This window comes from Typopeltis vanoorti, chromosome 21, assembly GCF_054136105.1.
Source record: "Typopeltis vanoorti isolate ZY-2024b chromosome 21, IOZ_Tvanoo_1.0, whole genome shotgun sequence".
Taxonomy (NCBI): domain Eukaryota; kingdom Metazoa; phylum Arthropoda; class Arachnida; order Uropygi; family Thelyphonidae; genus Typopeltis; species Typopeltis vanoorti.
This window is the reverse complement of record NC_143569.1, coordinates 100,285,559-100,306,668: the sequence shown is the minus strand read 5'-3', so window position 1 is coordinate 100,306,668 and position 21,110 is coordinate 100,285,559. Positions and strand designations below refer to the sequence as shown.

Genomic DNA, 21,110 nt, shown 5'->3' with positions numbered 1-21,110 from the left:
TTGTATAAGACCCTGATCAGACCACACTTAGACTATTGTTCTCAGATTTGGTCCACAGGATTTGAAGGGGATAAATTAACTGTGGAAAGGGTACGGAGGTGGATATCAAGATGATTTCAGGACTGTACAATGTTAGTCATGAGGATCGGCTGAGGGAATGTGGACTGCAGAGTTTGGTGAATAGAAGGAGAGGTGGTTACAGGGTTGACACTGGGAAGGTCTTTTGCTTGGTTGAACAGTGGGAAGGAGTGATGACAAGGGGCCATCCCTGGAAGTTAATTCTGCCCTAGGACTTATATGGAATACTGTGGACAGATTTTATCTGCTTTTCACGCAATGAGGATTTATTGGACAGGGTCCAGGAGAAGACTGACTATGGTAGTTTCCAGTCTAGGGAATGTAAGGTATGTCTACAGGCTGAGAGAGTTCCATCTGCAGAATCTTGTGAATAGGAGGAAGAAGGTGGTGGATATGACTGAGTCTAGGTAGTAATGGGGTTTTTACCAGGGTAATGTGGCACAGGTTTTTTTTATAGAATGGAGGGAGGATGGGTAGAACAAGAAGCCATCCCTTGAATCCATATAAGGAAGGTGTGAGCAAGGGGCAAGAGGAGCAGGTTCTTTGCATGGAGAGTGGTTGGTGAGAATGTATTGCCTGAGAGTGTGATGAGTGTAGAAATTTTATCATAAGTTTAAGTCAATGCCTTAAACTCATAATAATAGACAAACTATTATTATGAGTTTAAGATATAGTTTGATGATCTACCATATACGAAGGTGGGGACCTCCCATAATGAGTCTTTTGATTCCATGGAAGTCTGGTGCTAATAAGAATAATAGTAATATATGAATGTTTTTCTGATTAAGTAAAGTGTTGTGAACATGAATCTTCCATATCTTTAAAAGTATAAATTAATAAATTTTGTTATTCATAATTTTAGATGAATTACAAATCACATTTTACTTCTGAATTAAAACAGAAAAGAATTAAGAAACTTACTTCAACATAACATGCAGGAAAAAATCCTATTTCCCCTCTACTGTTCTTTCCTTCCCACCAGCCTTCACCAGCATCCTAATCAAAATATGTGTGTTTATATATATATATATATATATATATATATGTTAATTAAAGCAATGTAATATAACCAATATATTAAGATCACGGAAAATTAATATTATGTCACATATTTTTGTTACCATCCTTTATACTCTTAAACTAGTATTATTATTATTATATTGTACCCTCCATGGAGTCAGCAGACTCATCATGGGAGGTTCATTCAACTGACAACATATTTATCATACCGAATCTTAATGTCCTTAACAATCCTTTCATTAACAACCCATTCTGGTAATGTGTTCTATTCACTGATAATTGTCCATGTAAAAAATCTACTCCTTACATCCCCTCTTCACAACACTCTTACATAACTTCCAAGGATGACCTCTGGTTTTTTCCCTCTTGCTTTTTACCCTGTTTATAATCTCATCTCGATTAATCCAATAAAATCCTCAAACTAACTTAAATGTCTCTATCATATCACCTCTTTTCCTTCTATCCACTGAACTCCACAATCCATATTTCTTCAACCTCTCTCCATAGCCAGCATTCCAAATTCCTGATGTTGTCTTAGTCAATAGCCTCTGGACCCTCTCGAATGTCTCCACATCATACTGAAACCCATGTGACCAGATCTGAGCACAATAGCCCAAGTGTAGTATGACCAATGCTTTATACAGTGGTACAACCACTTCCTTATCCTTACATGTTAGAGTACTTATTATCATAGCAGCACTGCGATGTGCAGCCTTTGAAACACTAGCAATATGCACTCTAAACTTCAGTCTACTGTCAACCACCACTTTCAAATTTTGAATCTCATCCACCCTCTGCAGTACGATACCATTGATAGCACATAGCCTAATATTTATGCACTCAAAAACACAATACCTTTCACTTATTAATATTAAAACTACAACCCCACTTCTTTGCACAGGTGAAAAGTCTATTCAAATCTTCCTGAAGATAATTAACATCAGCAATGACTCATAATTCTTCCCAACTTTGCACATCAGCAAATAACTGAAGATCCCCAGTCAGTCCACATGATATACCATTTACAAATAATTTAAATAGCAGGGACCAAAGAACAGAATTCTAGGCAATCCACTGGCTACCCTCCTGTTTTGAGACACTGCTCGATCATACACAACCTGCTAGTATCATTCAGAGAGTCAATCTCTAATCCAGCTAACCAATATACTATCTATTCCCATCCTCTGCAGCTTGAACACCAAGTAATCTGTGGTAATCTATCAAACAGTTTTTTAAAGTCCAAGAATATCACTCTACATAATTATTTGTTATCTAACATGCTCATTACCCTATCATAAAATGCAAGTAAATTGCTAAAACAGGACCTATCCTTACAAATTCATGCTGACCATCATAAAGAATGTTATGTCCATCAACTCAATCCTGTATTCTAATCCTAACCAATCTCTCCAGCACCTTCACCACAAACACAGTTATACAGACTGGCCTATAATTTACTCCTAATCTATTTATTTGTTTAACCCTTGGTATGCAATTATACATTGCTTTGGTCAGTTATCGCCTTGTGAGTTTCCATGCAGTGTCCACATCTTTTCTGCTCAGCTCATCTGCCCAACATACTGATGCTAACTGACTACAGAATTTCCTATAATCACCTGCTTTATACTTCCACATATATCTATTTTTGGCAGTAACCGTTTTCTTGTTTCATCACTCCCCAAACAAGTACCTCATGATCATTCTTGCCAATCAGCAGCAGCAGTGTCAACACCCCATTAACAACTACATCTTGTGAAGTTATCACCAAATCCAAAACATTAAGGTCTCTAGTTGCTTCAATCACATGCTGCTTAAGATACTTATCTCTCAGAAATTCCACAAACTCACTCACCTTATTCCCATACACTGTCTCCTTCTTTCATTCTATATTCCTGTGATTAAAGTCTCCCATCAGGATCATCTTCTTTTTACATTCCCAACTAATTTGCCTAAACATTTCACAATCAGTATTCTTTACATTCTCCAGTCTATAACAGCATCCTATCAGATATACTAGCCTGTTGATTTACTTCACACAACACAGATTCAAAATCTGTGCATGCACTATCAACTTCCACACTTTGTGGACACAATTCCTCTGCAATCATTAACAGCACTCCCCCCCCTCCTCTTTTCACATTTCTATACTTCCAGAAAATTATATATCTTTACATTTCTATTTCTGACATCACATCCTCCTCAGACAACAAAGTTTCACTTATTCCAATTATCTTTGGGCATACTGACTCAATCAATGCAACAAACTCAGTTCTCTTGTTTCAAATACTCCTTATGTTTGTGTACAAGTATAACAATCCCTGTGTCTTTGAGACCATTCTACCAGCACCAACATTCTCCATTTTAGCTTCTATACCACACCTCTCTTTGGTCTGACCACTCCCGTTTCCTTGATTCTGACTCAGATTTCCATTCCTACCTGTTTCATCCTCACCTTTATGCATTCAATCATCTTGTGCTACTGCAGCCACATCTTCAACCTCATATCCATCTTCCTCCTGTTGTACAATCCATTTAGTTGGTATCATTCAGAGAGCCAATCTTTGATCCATCTAACCAATATACTATCTATTCCCATACAGAACTGATCATGTTGGAGGTTTAATGGATTTTTTACAACACTCAAAAAGAATTAAAATAGAATTTAATACTTCCTATATTTCGTCCTAGTCGCTAGGACATCTACGGGGTTTACAAAAACAATTAATGTAACATGCACACAAATAACATACAATACTAAGCCCAGCCACGTGGTTGACACTAAAGTCCTATCTAGGTGGAGCGCCCTCTAAGGGCGGTAGTAAGTGGCCTGGAATGTAAGGTGGGACCTCTGGTGATGAGTGTTTCCCAAATCTTCGGAAGCTTAATGCAACCATATTTATTAAGATTTGGTTGGTTTTTGAGAGCTGCTGCTGCTGCTGCTGCTTCTAAGAAAAGTCTCTCTTTCTTGAATTTGCTGTGGTGGAGCATGGTGGTTTTCTTCCATGATACCCTGTGGGTGGTGTCCAAAACATGGTCTGCCAAGCCTGAATGGCCATAGTTGTGTTTACAGATGTAAGACGTGTTCCTCCAGGTGGATGGATACTGATCTACCTGTCTATCCAAAGTACGCCAGCTTACAGGAACAGGGCACTTTGTAAACTCCAGGCAGAGAGAGAGGAGGGAGCTGATCTTTTGTAGAACAGATAAGGGTAGCAAGTTTGCGGTGGGGCTTATATGCTGTGCGTAGGTTGTACTTTTTTAGTATCGTGGCTATTTTTTTGAATGTGCCACGGATGTAAGGTATGGTGATGGCATTTTTAAAATCTTGTTGATGAGAAGGATGGGGAATGGGGGAGGAACTGATTATTTTTTTGATACTGTGTACGCTGTAGCCATTGGAGAGGAAAGTGCTGTGTATGTGGTTAAGCTCAGTAGTGAGGGTGGTTCCACTGGAACAAAGATTGTGGGCTCTCTTGGTAAGAGTTTTAATAATGCCATATTGTTGAGAGGGGTGGTGGTGGGAGAGTTTGTGAATGTATCTGCCTGTGTGTGTGGGTTTTCTGTATACAGTGAAGGCAAGTGTATCATTAGGCAGGCATGTGACTAAGGTGTCTAGGAAGGGTAAACAATTGTTCTTTTCCTTTTCCATAGTAAACTGGATTCTTGAAATAGAGAACACATCATCTACATATCTTAGCCAGATAGAAGGTTTGAGTGGGGCTGAGTCTATGGTTTGTTTTTCAAAATCTTCCATATAGAAATTGGCAAGGGGGGGTGAGAAGGGGGGAACCCATGGCAAGTCCCTCTATCTGCTTGTAGATTTTGTTCTTCCAAGAGAAATACCCAGAGTTAATGGCAAAGGAAAAGAGATCTAAGATGTCAGAGGGAAAAACGTTTTCTAAGAGAGATAAGGTGTCAGTTAAGGGAATATTGGTAAACAAAGAGGAGATATCAAAGCATACCAATATGTCTGCATTATTTAGGGTTAAATTTTCTGTGAGGGCTTTCAAGTGGGTCGAGTTTTTTATATAGGAAGTGGACCTTCCTGAGAGGGGGGTCAGAGAGTTGGCCAGCTGTTTAGACAGTCTGTAGCAGGTGCATTGGTGGGGTGGCATCTACTATAGGCCTGAGTGGGGAATTGGGTTTGTGAATTTTTGGTAAACCATATATTCGGGGGGGGGAAGGTTTGAGTTTTTTCGTGACGTCAGGGGGTCAGGAGGTTACTTTTTTAAGTAAGATTTTTAATTTCTTAACTTGTGTTTTTGTGGGGTTGTGTTCTAGCGGGATGTAGGTAGTGCGATCGCGGAGGATAATGTTCAGTTTTTTTTGTGAACACAATGTGAATACAATCGTAAAATGAACATTATCCTCCGCGATCGCACTACCTACATCCCGCTAGAACACGACCCCACAAAAACACAAGTTAAGAAATTAAAAATCTTACTTAAAAAATTAACCTCCTGGACCCCTGACGTCACAAAAAAACTTAAATCTTTCCGCTCCCGTTCCCCCCCCCCCCCGAATATATGGTTTACCAAAAATCCACAAACCCAATTCTCCACTCAGGCCTATAGTAAATGCCACCAATGCACCTTGCTACAGACTGTCTAAACAGCTGGCCAACTCTCTGACCCCCCCTCTCCAGAAGGTCCACTTCCTATATAAAAAACTTGACCCACTTTAAAGCCCTCACAGAAAATTTAACCCTAAATAATGCAGACATATTGGTAAGCTTTGATATCTCCTCTTTGTTTACCAATATTCCCTTAACTGACACCTTATCTCTCTTAGAAAACGTTTTTCCCTCTGACATCTTAGATCTCTTTTCCTTTGCCATTAACTCTGGGTATTTTTCTTGGAAGAACAAAATCTACAAGCAGATAGAGGGAATTGGCATGGGTTCCCCCCCCTTCTCACCCCCCCTTGCCAATTTCTATATGGAAGATTTTGAAAAACAAACCATAGACTCAGCCCCACTCAAACCTTCTATCTGGCTAAGATATGTAGATGATGTGTTCTCTATTTGGCCTCATGGCCCAGACACGTTAGACTCCTTCCTCAGTCATCTCAATAGCCTACATCCAAGAATCTAGTTTACTATGGAAAAGGAAAAGAACAATTGTTTACCCTTCCTAGACACCTTAGTCACACGCCTGCCTAATGATACACTTGCCTTCACTGTATACAGAAAACCCACACACACAGGCAGATACATTCACAAACTCTCCCACCACCACCCCTCTCAACAATATGGCATTATTAAAACTCTTACCAAGAGAGCCCACAATCTTTGTTCCAGTGGAACCGCCCTCACTACTGAGCTTAACCACATACACAGCACTTTCCTCTCCAATGGCTAGGTATCATGGAAGAAAACCACCATGCTCCACCACAGCAAATTCAAGAAAGAGAGACTTTTCTTAGAAGCAGCAGCAGCAGCAGGAGCTCTCAAAAACCAACCAAATCTTAATAAATACAGTTGCATTAAGCTTCCGAAGATTTGGGAAACACTCATCACCAGAGGTCCCACCTTACATTCCAGGCCACCTACTACCGCTCTTAGAGGGCGCTCCACCTAGATAGGACTTTAGTGTCACCCACGTGGTTGGGGCTTAGTAATGTATGTTATTTGTGTGCATGTTACATTAATTGTTTTTGTAATCCCCGTAGATGTCCTAGTGAGTAGGACGAAATATAGGAAGCATTAAATTCTATTTTAATTCTTTTTGAGTGTTGTAAAAAATCCATTAAGCCTCCAACATGATGTCCTCACAGGACTTAAGCCTCTACACACGAAGCATACAGAACTGAAGTTTCCTATTATACTCAGAGCTAATCATTGCACTCGACTAGCACTAGAGTAAATTCCATTATAACAAACTGTTGTGGCAATATAAATCAAAATAAAAAAAGTAAAAAACAAAATAAAATAAAAACAATAAACAATATACAAAAGGGATGATTTCAATTATGAGTAATGCTGTATTACTATACAATACAGCACTACTCACAAAATATATCTCTAAGGGATATTCAAGCAGGTATTTATGCAAACAATTTTCATGGTATGATGTGAACAGCAAATTCTGAAACCAATTCTGAGCCAAGGCACACAGAACCTGGACTGTAGAGCAATGGAAATCATGCCATTAGAGTGACAAGTCACAGTACATGCTCTTCAAATCTGATAGATTGGAATCATGTTTGGGTATGGAAGATGCCTGGAGAATGCTCTTTACCAGAGTGGAACAGATGATGAAGTTTGGAGTGGCAGGGTGACAATGTTTGTGTGTGTGTGTGTGTGTGTGTTCCCTCAATGATTTCCCTCAAGGAGTACTTTGACTCCTTAGAGGTGTTATTAATCATAATAAGAATAATACTAATACAACATTACTATTAAAAATTTGGCATATCTGGTAAAGAAATGAATGTTTGGAAAAGACAAATACCAGCTGTCTTGCACTGTACTTTTAAATTTGTTTTTCTTTTTTACTGAATTCCACAATTAAAGATTCTAGAACAAACTACATTAGTACTACGGGCAGTCTAAGTTTTTTTATATATATTTTTTCTATTTATATATTACATAATCTAGATACCCTATTTTAAAGACCAAACATGAAAGTTTTTCAAGACACCTCAAGCCTCAGGAAAAGAGCAAACAAATAAATTATTACTGAAATCATCTAAAGATTAATATTAAGAATAGTAATTAATAATAATCAATTTATAGTTCTTCTTAAATTAGTTATTAGTTGTTTTTATTTCTGAAATTTTTATTTTCACCATATCATCATCATCATCATCAAATTCCTGACATGAACCCTCAAAGGGTATATAGGATATGATAGTACTGCATGAAAAATTTACATCATTACTAACTTCCTATCTACAATCTTCCTCCAAATCAGTCTGTTACTTGTCAAGACTCCAACATTATCAGATCTTATATTTCTATCGTCTAAGGCACTTTGTACTGTATCAATCCACCTATATCTTGGTCTTCCTCTGGGTCGTTTTGCTGCCAACCTGGCAGAGAAGACTTGTTTTGCTAATCTTTCTTCACCCATTCTGTTTAAGTGACCATACCACCTGAGATTAGCTCTGCTAACGCATTCCTGGATGTTGACAATGTCAAGTACTTTCCTAATATCCTCGTTTTTAATATGATATTGCCATTGATACCATCTGTTCATGCCTCTAATTTTTCTAAGGATTCTCATATCTGCGGACTCTAGTCTTTGGACAAGTGTTTTACTTCTGACCCAGCTCTCAGATCCATAAGTTAAAATTAGTTTGAACACTGTCTTGTACACAGCTAATTTAGTGTTCCGACTAATTTTTCTCTTATTCCATATCAATTTATTCAATTAACTTCCTACCATACCATACCAGCTTTGTTGATTCTGTTGTCTATTTCCATATTTAATTTACCATCTTCACTAAAAATCGTGCCCAAGTAGCTGAAATGTTTTACTTGTTCCACAGGTTCATCGTTCACAACACAGTTGATATTTTCAGCAATTCTACCTATTTTCATTGTCTTTGTGTTTTTAATGCTGACCTTCATACCATATCTATTACAACAGTTATTCAATTTAGTCATGGAAACTTGCAAACTTGTAGCAGATTTATTTAGAAGCATAAGATCGTCTGCATAAAGCAAAGAGCTGACATTAACATCTCCAATTCTGATATCATGTTTAATACCACTTTCCTTCATAATGTGATCCATATAGATAATGAATAACAGTGGGGATAATGTACATCCTTGTCTCACACCAGATTTAACATTAAACCATCTCCCTGTACTTCCTTCAATTCTAACTGCTGACTTGCAACTCAAATAAAGACTAAGTAGATATAATGCCCCATTGACACCATATAACTGTAGCGTATTGAATAGCTTCTCTCTTGGCACCTTGTCATATGCCTTTTCCAAAACTTAAATACAGATCTTTGTTATATTCCCATGCTTTCTCGACTATTTGTCGTAAAGTGAAGATCTGATCCTGACAGCCTCTATTTAGCCTGAATCCAGCTTGTTCTTCACCAAGCTTTTCTTTCACAATTCTTCTTAACCGTTTCTCAAGTATTCTTGCATAGATCTTTCCAGGAACACTCAGTAGGGAAATACCTCTGTAATTCTCACATTCATCTTTATTTCCCTTTTAATATATGGGTACTATTTGAGCTCTACTCCAATCATTAGGAATTCGTCCCTCTATCCAGGCTTTCTGAACTATTCAGTGCAGCCACTGTAAGACTTTTATACCACAATACTTCAGTATTTCTAGTTGAATATCATCTACTCCTGCTGCCTTTCCACATTTCAAGCCTTTGATGGCTTTCTCTACTTCAAGTATGGATATGTATTCCTGACTGTATGCCTGGTCAGTGTTTTTTACCACTGTGTTATCACTGCTTGTTTCATTTAGCAATTTTTCAAAGAAATTACTCCATATTTCAAGGATATCTTTTTCTCCCATTTTCATGTCATCTTCATCATCTCTAACTCCTTTTACAGCACTCTTTCCTCCATTCCTAAGCTTCTTCAACAATCTCCAAAATATTTTGCCACCTTCTTGATATTTATTTTCTATATTCTTGCCAAAGTCCTCAAATGACTTTTGTTTAGCTAGTTTTACACACTGTTTAGCATTCTTGCATTTTTTTCTGTATTCTCTAAGAGAACAAGCTGACTTATTTTCCAGGAACTTTTGATATACTTTCTTATTTTCCTTGACTGCCTCGTTAACTTCCTGTGTCCACCACGGAGTTCTGATTTTTCTATCCTTAGAGATTACCTCACCGCATACCTCTCTGGCTGAATCAATCAGTGTTTTCTTCAAGGCTTGCCACTGAATCTACAAGGTTTGGTTCCTGTTCTCCAACTCTTCCATTTTTTCTTCAATAATCTTTGTGTATTTTAGTCTACAGTTCACATCTGAGAGCTGCTTGACTTTTATTCGCTTTAAAACTTTCTTACATGTTTCAATTTTCTTTTCAATATGAAATTCGATTTAATCCTGCTCAAGACTAAATAGTGATCACTTCCAATTTCAGATCCTCTATACAATGTGGTGTTCTGCACCAGGGAGAAAACATCACTGTCAACAATAACATTGTCAATGATTTTTTTTTTTTTAATTATAGTCAATGAGACTTTTCTTATTCCTTGCTTCTTCTCTCCATGTGAATTTGTGCACATTTTTATGTTGGAACATGGTGTTAGTAATAACCAGTCCATGTCCTGAGAAGAAATCCAACAGGTATTTGCCATTATTATTAGCTTTGCTCTTTTCTCCAAATTTTCCCAAAATATTTTTGTATGTCTGACAATCATTTCCTACTCTGCTATTTAGATCCTCAACAAGGACCAACTTTTCCTTTTGCATTGTGTCAGTTGCTTTTTCCAAAGCATCAAAAAATTCTTCCACTTCTACCTTAGTAGAGCCTTAGTCCACTTCTACCTAGGGACCATAGGCACAAATAAGTCTCATTGTCCAATTCCCCATTTTGATATTAGCCCACATCACTCTACTTGAGACTGCCTGCCATTCAAGAAGATTAGCCTCGTATTTTGTGTTGAATACTATGGCTATTCCTTCTTTTCCTTGATTGTCATTTCCTGAATATAACATTTTGTATTTATTGCTCAGAAAGATCTCACCAGTTTTTGTCTTTTTTGTTTCAGTCACCCCTATTATGTCGATCTGGTACTTATTTAATTCCTCAGCTAGCTCCATTTCTTTGCCATTCAGGCTTCTTATGTTGATAGTACAAATCTTTAACTTTGGTGATGTTGAGTTGGGGTGTGCTTTCAGATTTGTTCCAGTAGCTGACTTTTCGCTGTTCGCCCTGGTTCCCTGGCGAAAACAACGGGGGCCTTGTTTAATTGGGCGATGCCCCAGCCAGCATGAAATTTTGTCATGTTGTATCATCATTTTGTATATTGGTTTAAGCCAATGAGAATACAATTTGGTCGGCTAAATCCCAAATTGCCAGCCCATCCTCGTTCATTCAGTATCCAAGTAGATACCCAACAGGGTGCACCACGAGAAGGTGAGGATTGGACATTAGATCAGAAGCCCTGGTCGGTTCTTTGCATTTCTTTAAAGGCTATGTGGAGATCTCCTCTCAGTTATACAGCTTTGACCCTTAAGCACTTCAGAAATAAGATATTTTTATATTATTATCTGCTATATTTTTATATTATAGAAACTGAATAATTCATACCTCTCTAGTTACAGTCAGAATTTCACCTGTCCACACATCTAATTCTCCTGTTTCTGGATGACCGTGGAAATCATATAATACTCTCACCTGAAAATATCAAAGAACAGCTTCACAACCAATTATCAGTTATCACAAATTTACACAATTCTTATAACAGACTTAATTTTAAAGCACATTTTATTTATAGAAAAGCATTACTTTGTACTATATTATTTTATTGCTTGGATGATATTCAAAACATCTTCCACAAAATGGGTGGGTGCTCACTTGTAAATATCACAGGTGAAGATAATGTGAAAGAGGTGTCTGTGAGTTTGAACTTTGGCAGAAGATGTTTTGACTGATAGCTGTGATTGTGTGAGTGAATATCAGGTGAAAGCAGGATTTGTGAAGAGAAACAGAACTGCTGAGAAATGAAATGGAAGGTATGAGACTGAGACTGCATGGTGAGAAGGGTGAATGAAGAGATTAAGAGGCTAAAGAAGTTAACTAGTGCCAAGAGAATGAGAGTAGATGTGAGAGAAGGAGGCAAGAGATGGGAGAGACAGGAAAGAGAGGAAATTGGAGAGAATATGGTAGAAAGGAATAGAGAAATGAGAGGAAGGAGGAAAAGTAGAAAAGAGAGAGAGAGAGAGAGAGAGTGGAAGCAGAAAGAGTCAGGGATGCCAGTGAGAGAAGTACGAGCAAAGCTGTGAGAAGTGTCATATATGGAGATTTGATGATTTGGAGTGTACAGAGTATAGGGCAAGAGGAGTGGAGCAATAGCAATGAAGAAGGGTAACATCATAGAAGAGATGATAGTGATGGTTAGCATGAAAGACCTGAGAGGTAGTGTGAATCATGTAGCAAGAGATATGAGACTAATGTCAGGTACTGTGCATGAGAATGTGAGAGGGAACACAGTGATTATGTTTTCTCTGTATGATAATGTGAATTGAAGGAGAAGAGCGCTGAGCATGAATGAGATGATAGCAAGTACACTGCTTAGAAAGAAGTCAACAGACACCATAGTGTGAGGAACAAACAGCCATTGCGCCCAGATTAATAAGATGTAGGATCTCCTTTAGCTGTGATGACTGCAGCAATCCTTCAATGGGAATTTTGGATCATTCTTCCTGTAGGCATGTAAAGAGGTCCTGGACTGTTATGGGGCAGATGTCCCTTGACTTCATCCAACGCTCCAGTTCATCCCACAGATGTTCAACAGGGTTGAGCTCAGGGCTCTGTACAGTCAGTCAAGTGTGGTGATGTTCATGTCCACAAACCATGCAGTTACAGCAGAACCCTTATGACATGGTGTATTGTCTTATTGAAAGAGACAATGATCAGTTCCATAGAAATAACACAAAGTAAGAAGCATTGCAATGTCTAGAATGTTCAGATAATACCTCTTGGAGTATTATCTGAACATTCAGACTTCTGTTTGTGGCACCACAAACAGAGGTCTGAGGCAAAAACCAAAAAGCTGAGAACAACACAACATTGCATGGAGAGAAGTATGCTAAAAATAACATTAAGAGATAGGAACACAAATATCTGGATAAGATCTCAAACAGGTGTCATTGGATATTGTAAAATACATTAAACAGGCTAAGTGGAGATGGGCTGGCCATATTGCCAGATGCAGTGACAGGAGATGGAGTAGAAAAACAACAGAGTGGAGACCAATGAATGGAGCAAAACAAAGAGGAAGACAAAGAAGAAGGTGGAGGGATGAACTGGAACAAATTGCAGGAGTGAGATGGATGGGAGAGGCAGAAAAATGAGTGGTTCTGGAAAATCATGGGGAAGACCTTCGTCCAGCAGTGGACAGAACCAAAAGGTTGAAGAAGATGAGATATAAGGGGGAGAGAGAGAGAGAGAGAGAGAGAGAGAGAGAGAGAGGTGGAGAACAGTTGCATGAGGAATATAAGGCACAGGCTAGGAAGGTGAGTAGCATAATCACCTTTCCAGCACGTAGGAGGAAATATTATTGTGGAGAGATTGACTTACCGGATGGAGACAGTAGGTAGATGATCTAGAGAGATGACATAATTGAGCTATTTAATCATTTTATTATGTTTTCCATTATGGCAGAGTTGGCTTTATTCCATAACAAGAATCCATAACTTGGATACCAAGAAATCTTTAGGCTCATATGGTATTTTCTCACTTGTGCTAAAAATGTATGCAAAATATAGCAACATCCAACTAAATATTTCATTCTCTCCACTTCTATCTTACACCATACTGCACCAAAATCACTGCCACTATTTTTTCCTTTTTAATTTCTTTACTATCATCGACATAACCACCCCCCTCCATTTTTTGAGACTAAGGCTTCTTGTGGATATAGACTTCACAAAAAGCATCGTATCCCTCCATCAGAGGCACAGGAATGGTAATTTGAAGTCATCGGCATGACTTCAAATTACTACAAATGAGAAATATGAAACCCATCCATGAAGGGTTGGTCAACCTATAGTATACACTAGTACCATGGATGGGCAATAAGGAACTTGCCTATTTGATTTGAAAAGCTTTGGTTTGTGCTCCTTGGGAAATGTGTGGTGGGAGATTATTCCAAGGACAGCAGTGGAAGGGATGAATGAAGAGAGGTAGAAATTTGTTCTGCAGGTTTAGAGTTGAACTGGTAAAGGATGTTAGGTGGCTGCTGCATGCATTTGGATGGGGGTAAAAGAGAGACAGAGAGAGAGAGAGAGAGAGAGAGAGGGTGAGGAAATTATTCATGTCAACTCTGATGAACAGTAACCATAGAAGTATTTACAGAAGATGCAAGCTGTGGAAACTGAAAACTTGTGTGTGAGTGAGTGAAGTGGATTAGTGAGAGGATGCATCAATCAATCTAACTGCTATTTTCTGTATCGAATCCACAGTATTTTTAGGAAGCTCTTAGGGACACCACTCCAGATGTGCGAACAATATTCAATGGTCAGGCAGAATTTGTGATTTGTATAGGATTAGGAGCTGCTTGGAGATAAAGTAATGCCTCGACAAAAGAGAAAAAGCCTAATTTTTTGGATGCAGAGGAAGTATTTGTGATATGTTTGTGCCAAGGAGATTTGAGGTTAGAATTATCCCAAGAAAGTAAACCTCATCTTGAAAAGAGATTTGGGTATTGCCAAGGGTAAAACTCGAAGAATATGGTTCTTTTTTTTGTGGGAAATATTGCAGAGCTGTGTTTTTCTAGCATTGAAGTTAACAAGTAGGTTATCCAAACCCCCAAGACATAATAGTATGTCTTGTAACCTGTCTTCAGCCCTTAAACTGTTTCTTCACATCCTAGATGAGACTTGAATATAGTATAGGTCTTTTCATTGAAAGGCATCATCATTACTGATTGAAGAGGTCCCACACCCATGTTTTAGAGTATCTACACTGATCAACAGCAATTGGAAAAAAGATTACTTTGGTGCTTCCTCATATTTTCATTCTCTCCATCTTTTTTACATTTCACAAAAGCATGTACAAGGGTGGTCTGAAAAGTTCCCGGCCTCGCATATAGATGGCACCACTATTAGAAAGATTTCTTTTTTTCTAAGTTGGTACATATGTCATAAGCATCCATATAAAGTTGCAAGTGATTCTATCAAGTGGTTTAGTTTATACAGCTGTCTGCAGCAAAAGTGTTGTCTATATCCCTTGAAATGGATAAAATTGAGTACCGTGTTATAAAATTCTTTGTAAAAGAAGGTTTAATGCCAAAAGAAATTTATAGTTCATAAACGTTTATGGGCACTCTTCTCCTTGGTTTTCGACAATTAAGAAATGGGCTGCTGAGTTTAAACATGGCCGTACCAGCCTTGAAGATGATCCATGTGACGGACGTCCAAAACGTGTAAAACCAGAAATCATTGATCAAGTGCACAATATGGTATTGAATGATCAGCGAGTCAATGTGTGTGAAATTGCTGAGACTATAGGCATTTCAAAAGAACATGTATAGGATATCTTTTTCATGAAGAATTGCAAATGAAAAAGCTTTGCACAAGATGGGTGCCGCGCTTGCTCACAGCAGATCAAAAATGCGCTCGCATGAAAATCTCTGAACAGTGCTTGGAGCGTTTTAACAAGAATAAAACTGATTTTGTGCATTGATTTATTACTATGGATGAGACTTGGATTCACCATTAACACCAGAATCCGAACAGTAGTCAAAACAGTGGACAGAAAGTGGTTGTTCAGCACCAAAGAAGACAAAGTCGGGTCCATCAGCAGGAAAGGTCATGGCATCGATGTTTTGGGATGCTAAAGGCATTTTGTTTATTAATTATTTTAAAAAGGGTAAAATAATAACTGGAGAATATTGTTCCGATCTTTTAACCAGACTAGATGAAAAAAAGTTTTGAGAAAAGATCCGGTTTGCAGAAGAAAAAATTAATCTTTCATCAGGACAATGCACCTGCCCACAAAGGTGTTTTTGCAATGGGAAAATTAAGGGATCTGCACTGTGAATTGTTGAAACATCCACCCTTTCCCCAGATTTGGCTCCCTCTAACTTCTATCACTTCCCAAAACTCTTCCTCACTGGTCAGCGTTGTTCTTCGAATCAAGAGGTGATTGCAGCTGTAGAGGGGTATTTTGCAGATCTTACTGAGAACCAGTACAGGGATGAAACAGCTGCAATTTAACTTTCATATATCAAATCCAGAAAATGGTATGTGTGGTCATTCCAAATTTTGATGGAAATGATTTGTAAGAGCATGAAGATACAAAATTATATACTGAAATAACCTGCACTGGTTGGATTTGATTAAATACCACTGGAAATTTGGGATGATGACATGAAGTTCTCTACTGGATAAATTTTTGCTTCAGTTGAATCATGTTTATTGGCAAAAATAATTAAGACTGATAATAATTATGCACTGGGCAGGTGGAATTTTATGAAATGTGACATTTAGAATCCAAGTTAAGAGCCTCCTAGATCAGTCTGTAACAAATTATGTCCATTGGGTGGAATGACAGTAGTTTGAATCCCATCTAGGATGCGAAGAATCTTTATAACCATTTTTCAACCAAAATTGAGTTGGCCAGTCTCGTATGGTGGAAGGGTTTCTCTACCCTGGTAACTCAAGTTTTTCATCCCACAGAACAATCAAACTGATATCTGAATATGCAAAATTAACAGGGGTAACAGAGAGTGCAAACAGGATGAACTGTCCTATCAGAGCTAAATAGGTTTATGTGAAACTAAGTTGCCTATCCATTATATAGATCATTGAATTATTATTTTTTTTTTTTTTTGTTGGAGGTTTTTTCACTTGGTTATACTATAAATTAAAGATGCCAAGAAAATATATTCTTGGTTTAATTTTGCTTACACTTATCCAAGTAAGCAAATAAATTTGTGCCTGAAGTAACTTTAGGACTGGGCAACTCGCATATAGAACTAATGAATTCACATCACTTGCCTTATTATCCCATAATGCAAAGCACATATCCTTACAGACATGTATATGTATAATGCTATGCATTATGGGGAAGGGTCACTATCCAGACTAGTTTTGACTTTCATTGAGGTCTCATCAGTGGGAGCCAGACCTAGAAGTGACATCAAGGTTGAAGTAATGAAGATGTCATGTTTCCATATGACTATACATACTAATACAAGTGATGTGAAATCATTAGCCTCTATATTAGCCTCGATGAGTCTTTGGACTCCCTGGAGGTGAAAAAAAAAAAAAATAATATAAGAGTTGCCCAGTCCTGAAGTTACTTCAGGCACAAACTTTGTTTGCTTACAATTGTATAAAGGATTAAACCAAGAATATAATTTCTTGGCATCTTTAATTTATAACATTGAATTAATATTAAAGGAGATAAGGTGAAAGATCTTTATTCAAATTTGTTGAAAGTTGACTTTTTGATTAATTCAGAGCATTCATTATAACAAAATAAGCAAATCAGATTTATATTATTATTATTATTACGGGCAACTCCAGGGAGTCCTTAGACTCATCGAGGGAGGCCCTAAACATCATGTCCACACAACTATACGACATTCTCACAGTATCTATCATACCTTGCCTTGAACTCGCTCACTGTCATAGCACCCACAACAGACTCTGGCAGCTTATTCCAATCATTTACCACTCTAAAAGTAAAGAACCCAGCTCTAACACCCTTGCTAACCACACTCTTGCCCAGCTTCCATTAGTGTCCCCTAGTTCTCCTCCCACCAGTCCTGATCTCAAAAATATCCTCTGAATTAATCCTATAGAAACCCTTTAGCAATTTCAATGTCTCAATCATATCTCCCCTTTTCTGCCTATCAACTAATTTCTGCAACCCACAAATCTTCAACCTGTTCTCATAAGGTTCATTCCATAGACCTGCTATCATCTTAGTCACTCGCCTCTGGATCCTCTCCACCTCCTCCCCATCAAGAAGGAACCGAGGTGACCAAATCTGGGCACAGTAGTCGAGATGAGGTCATATCAGGGGCTCGATACAGAGGTGCAATAACTTGCTTGTCTCTGCTCGTCAAGGTATTTTTCAACAACCAAATGAGTTGATGAGCTGATTTAGCTACTTTTGCAATGTGCCCCCTAAACTTCATCTCCCTATCCACCAACACTCCCAAGTCCGTGGCCTCATCAATCCCCTGGAGTACAGTTCCACCAATGTGGTATACTGCTGCTAGTCTTTTCACCCCAAAATGCATAACCTTACATTTTGTCACATTAAACATCCATTCTCCTTATCTCAGAACTTCAATCTATCCGAGTCATCCTGCAAGATTTTGACATCTTCTGCATTCACTATTGCCCTACCCAACTTTGCATCATCAGCGAACAAATAAACTGTTCCTCTTAGATCCTTCCCTATATCGTTAATGAACAAATTAAACAGCAGTGGTTCAAGAACAGAACCCTGCAGCACACCACTAGTCATAGGCCGTCTTTTGGACTCTACTCCTGAATAAACTACTCTCTAATATCTCTAATATCATCAACCACCCACCTATCCATCTCCCCAACCCTATATCCATTCCCATATGCTGCAATTTGCTGATTAGATTTCCATGTGGTATCCTGTCAAAGGCCTTAGCCAGGTCCAGCAGTATCACTGTAAACCCATTACCCTTATCCAGTTCAGCCGTCACTGAGTTATAAAACTTGAGCAAGTTACTGAAGCATGATCTACCCTTCACAAAGCCATGCTGTCCCCTGTACAGTATCTCATTTTCATCAATTCATTCCTGTATTTTTCCCTTGACTACTTTCTCCAAGACCTTGACAATGACTCCTGATATGCTGATTGGTCGGTAATTTGCAACAGTAGTCTTGGATCCTCTTTTATGCACTGGAACTATTTTCCCCTCTTTCAACACCTTCAAGACTAAACCAGACCCAAGACTCAGATTAAACAACATGGTCAAGGGCACTAATAATTCTTTAGTCGCTTCACGGAAGATCCATGCCGGTATACTATCCAATCCCACAGATGTATTCACATTAAGGTTCTGTAATAGACTATTCACTTCAACTTCATTCATCACAATTCATGTATAAACTAATGGTTCCTTCATTTTTTCAATGTCACCACCGGGATGATATACTCTTGCAAAGTGCTCGCTCAGCAGTAATTCCACTATGTCAACTGATTCAGTGACATCCTTACCATCGTCATTCCTTAAAATTATTTTGCTGTGTACAGTTTTTTTTGCCTTGCAGCATATTGAAAGAACTGTTTGGGATTCTCTTTAGCTTGCATAGCTAGTTTCCTTTCATAATCCACTTTTGCTTTTTTACCACACACGTTACCCTTCTGGTCTGCACTTTATACCATTCGTGTGCCTGCAGGTCACCAGTTTCTTTAAATTCCCTCCACAGTTGTTTCTTTTTTTGCAGCTCAAGCTTAATGGTGTTATTCATCCATTTAACCTGTTGTGTCGGAAAAAGTGCTGATTCACTATTGGTGAGTCATCCTGTTTACGACCCAACACACAGTAACGATTAGATCTAAGGATAAGGACATACTTATGCCTCCAGAAGAAGAGCTAAAAGGATAATGTACATATGTTCGCTCAGAGGTATGTCTAACCAACTGAGGTTGTAGATATTAAGTAACTTTGGGAGATCTATATTTAAAGTTGATAATTTCTGTGTGAAATTAGCAAGGGAAAATTATGTCTCAGTACTGAAATGTTGTTATTAGATGTATATAAAATGATCTATGTATTAGAAACATGTCAAAAAAGTTCGGAGTTGTGGTGACCAATCGGCCACAGCTATGAGCATGTTGTAATCATTGAGTTAGGGCACTCGCATTTTGCAATATAAGGTACGGCACGAGATTCAAATCACCCTCTTGTTTTCTGTTGCTGCGTTCCCATTCAAGTCCTGAATAGCTGTGGAAGCTTGCCGCCGGTGCCCAGCAACAATCTCCCGGTTGCTGTTGTGCCATGTCGAGTATAGTCAACAAAGGAATGAGGTCGGAATTCCAGTAAAGAGCCGTTGGTTAGTTATGCCAACGTATAGTCAGCGAGAGGGCAACCTTTCGAAGATAATAGAAGTAAGTCACTGATGCCATGAGAAAACGTGGTGAGAAAACACGGAAGTGTAAGCGCAAGGAAGCCCAAGCAACTCCATGAAAAGACAAGGATGGTAATGTACAAGTTTTCATACTCATTTTAGAATAGTAACCAAGAAAGGAATAAGAACCAAGGAATTAGGAGCTGCACACATTTAACTTTCATATGATGCCTGAAGGACTGATTTTGGACTAGTCTGTCTATGTCAAATAAGCTGGTGCCACTCTAAGCTTATGCTGAGGAAGGAACCAAACCTTCGAACTGTTTATTAGGAAGAAACTTTATGATATTGTGTTAAATATTAGCTTGAATATTAACTAAGTTGGGGAGTATAAAGCTTGAGCACAAATAAGAATATTATCTCATGTTAAAATACAAGATGGATTGCGTCTGATATGCTCTACACAAGGATTGTATATAACTATGTGCATGTGTTTTTTTTTTTGTATATGTGAGCCCTGAGTAACTCTGTGTGGAATAATTGAGTCTGAATATAATAATACAAAAAGGGTATGGGATTATTAGATTAAAATTAGGAGTAGGAATTTTGGATATCATAGCCTAAAAGGGGGGGGGGTAGACTCTTTAGTATTGAAATTACTTTCAATACTAAATTTGAAATTACGGCAACAGACTCACCATTTTAACTTTGTCACTCTTTTCTTTCGCTACCTTTAACAATACTTTCAAGTCCTCTCTCATAAAATATTTATCATCTTTCAATTCATTCGTACCTGCCACAATTATTAATTCTTTCACCCTCTGTTTTTGCACTCTAATACTCTCACTTACATCCTTAAATTTCGCACCCGGTAAGTACGATTTGGTTACACTCCCATCTATCACTCCTCTTAATAACGAGCCACTATACAACACTCTTTCCTTCATTTCAGAAACTCTCCCACTCTTACGCTGTTTATTTACGTTAGCCGAATCACTCTGGAAAGAGTTTTGCAGGTGCTCTAATTGCCGCTGTGCATTTTGCATCGCTGCGCGCAACCTAGCGATCTCACTTCCTACATATATGCAATATACGTATATATGCAAGTGTTTAAAATAAATGTATTTCTTTAACCCAAAGTTCATGAGTCTGTTGTTTTCTGAGATTTGAATTAGCACTTATTAAACCTTTGGACCTTTATAAGTAAAAGGGGAATCCATTTTCATAAGAAAGAAAGACGGGAGCCACGACTGCAAATCACGTGATCCCTTTGTTATTTTAGAGTTGTCTAAT

General features: G+C 38.2%; 1 protein-coding gene across 4 annotated transcripts in view; it reads right to left on the bottom strand.

Moving 5' to 3' along the window:
• Positions 1 to 21,110, bottom strand: part of LOC150095144 (sorting nexin lst-4-like) — a 189,471-nt gene that overhangs the window by 138,904 nt on the left and 29,457 nt on the right. For all 4 annotated transcript variants that reach the window (XM_090411144.1, XM_090411141.1, XM_090411143.1 and 1 more), the window contains exons 3-4: positions 11,338 to 11,424; positions 1,000 to 1,074 (exon numbers count right to left, since the gene is read on the bottom strand). In XM_090411144.1, the coding sequence (XP_090267270.1) occupies positions 1,000 to 1,074; positions 11,338 to 11,424 (162 nt within the window). The remainder of the gene's footprint in view (positions 1 to 999; positions 1,075 to 11,337; positions 11,425 to 21,110) is intronic.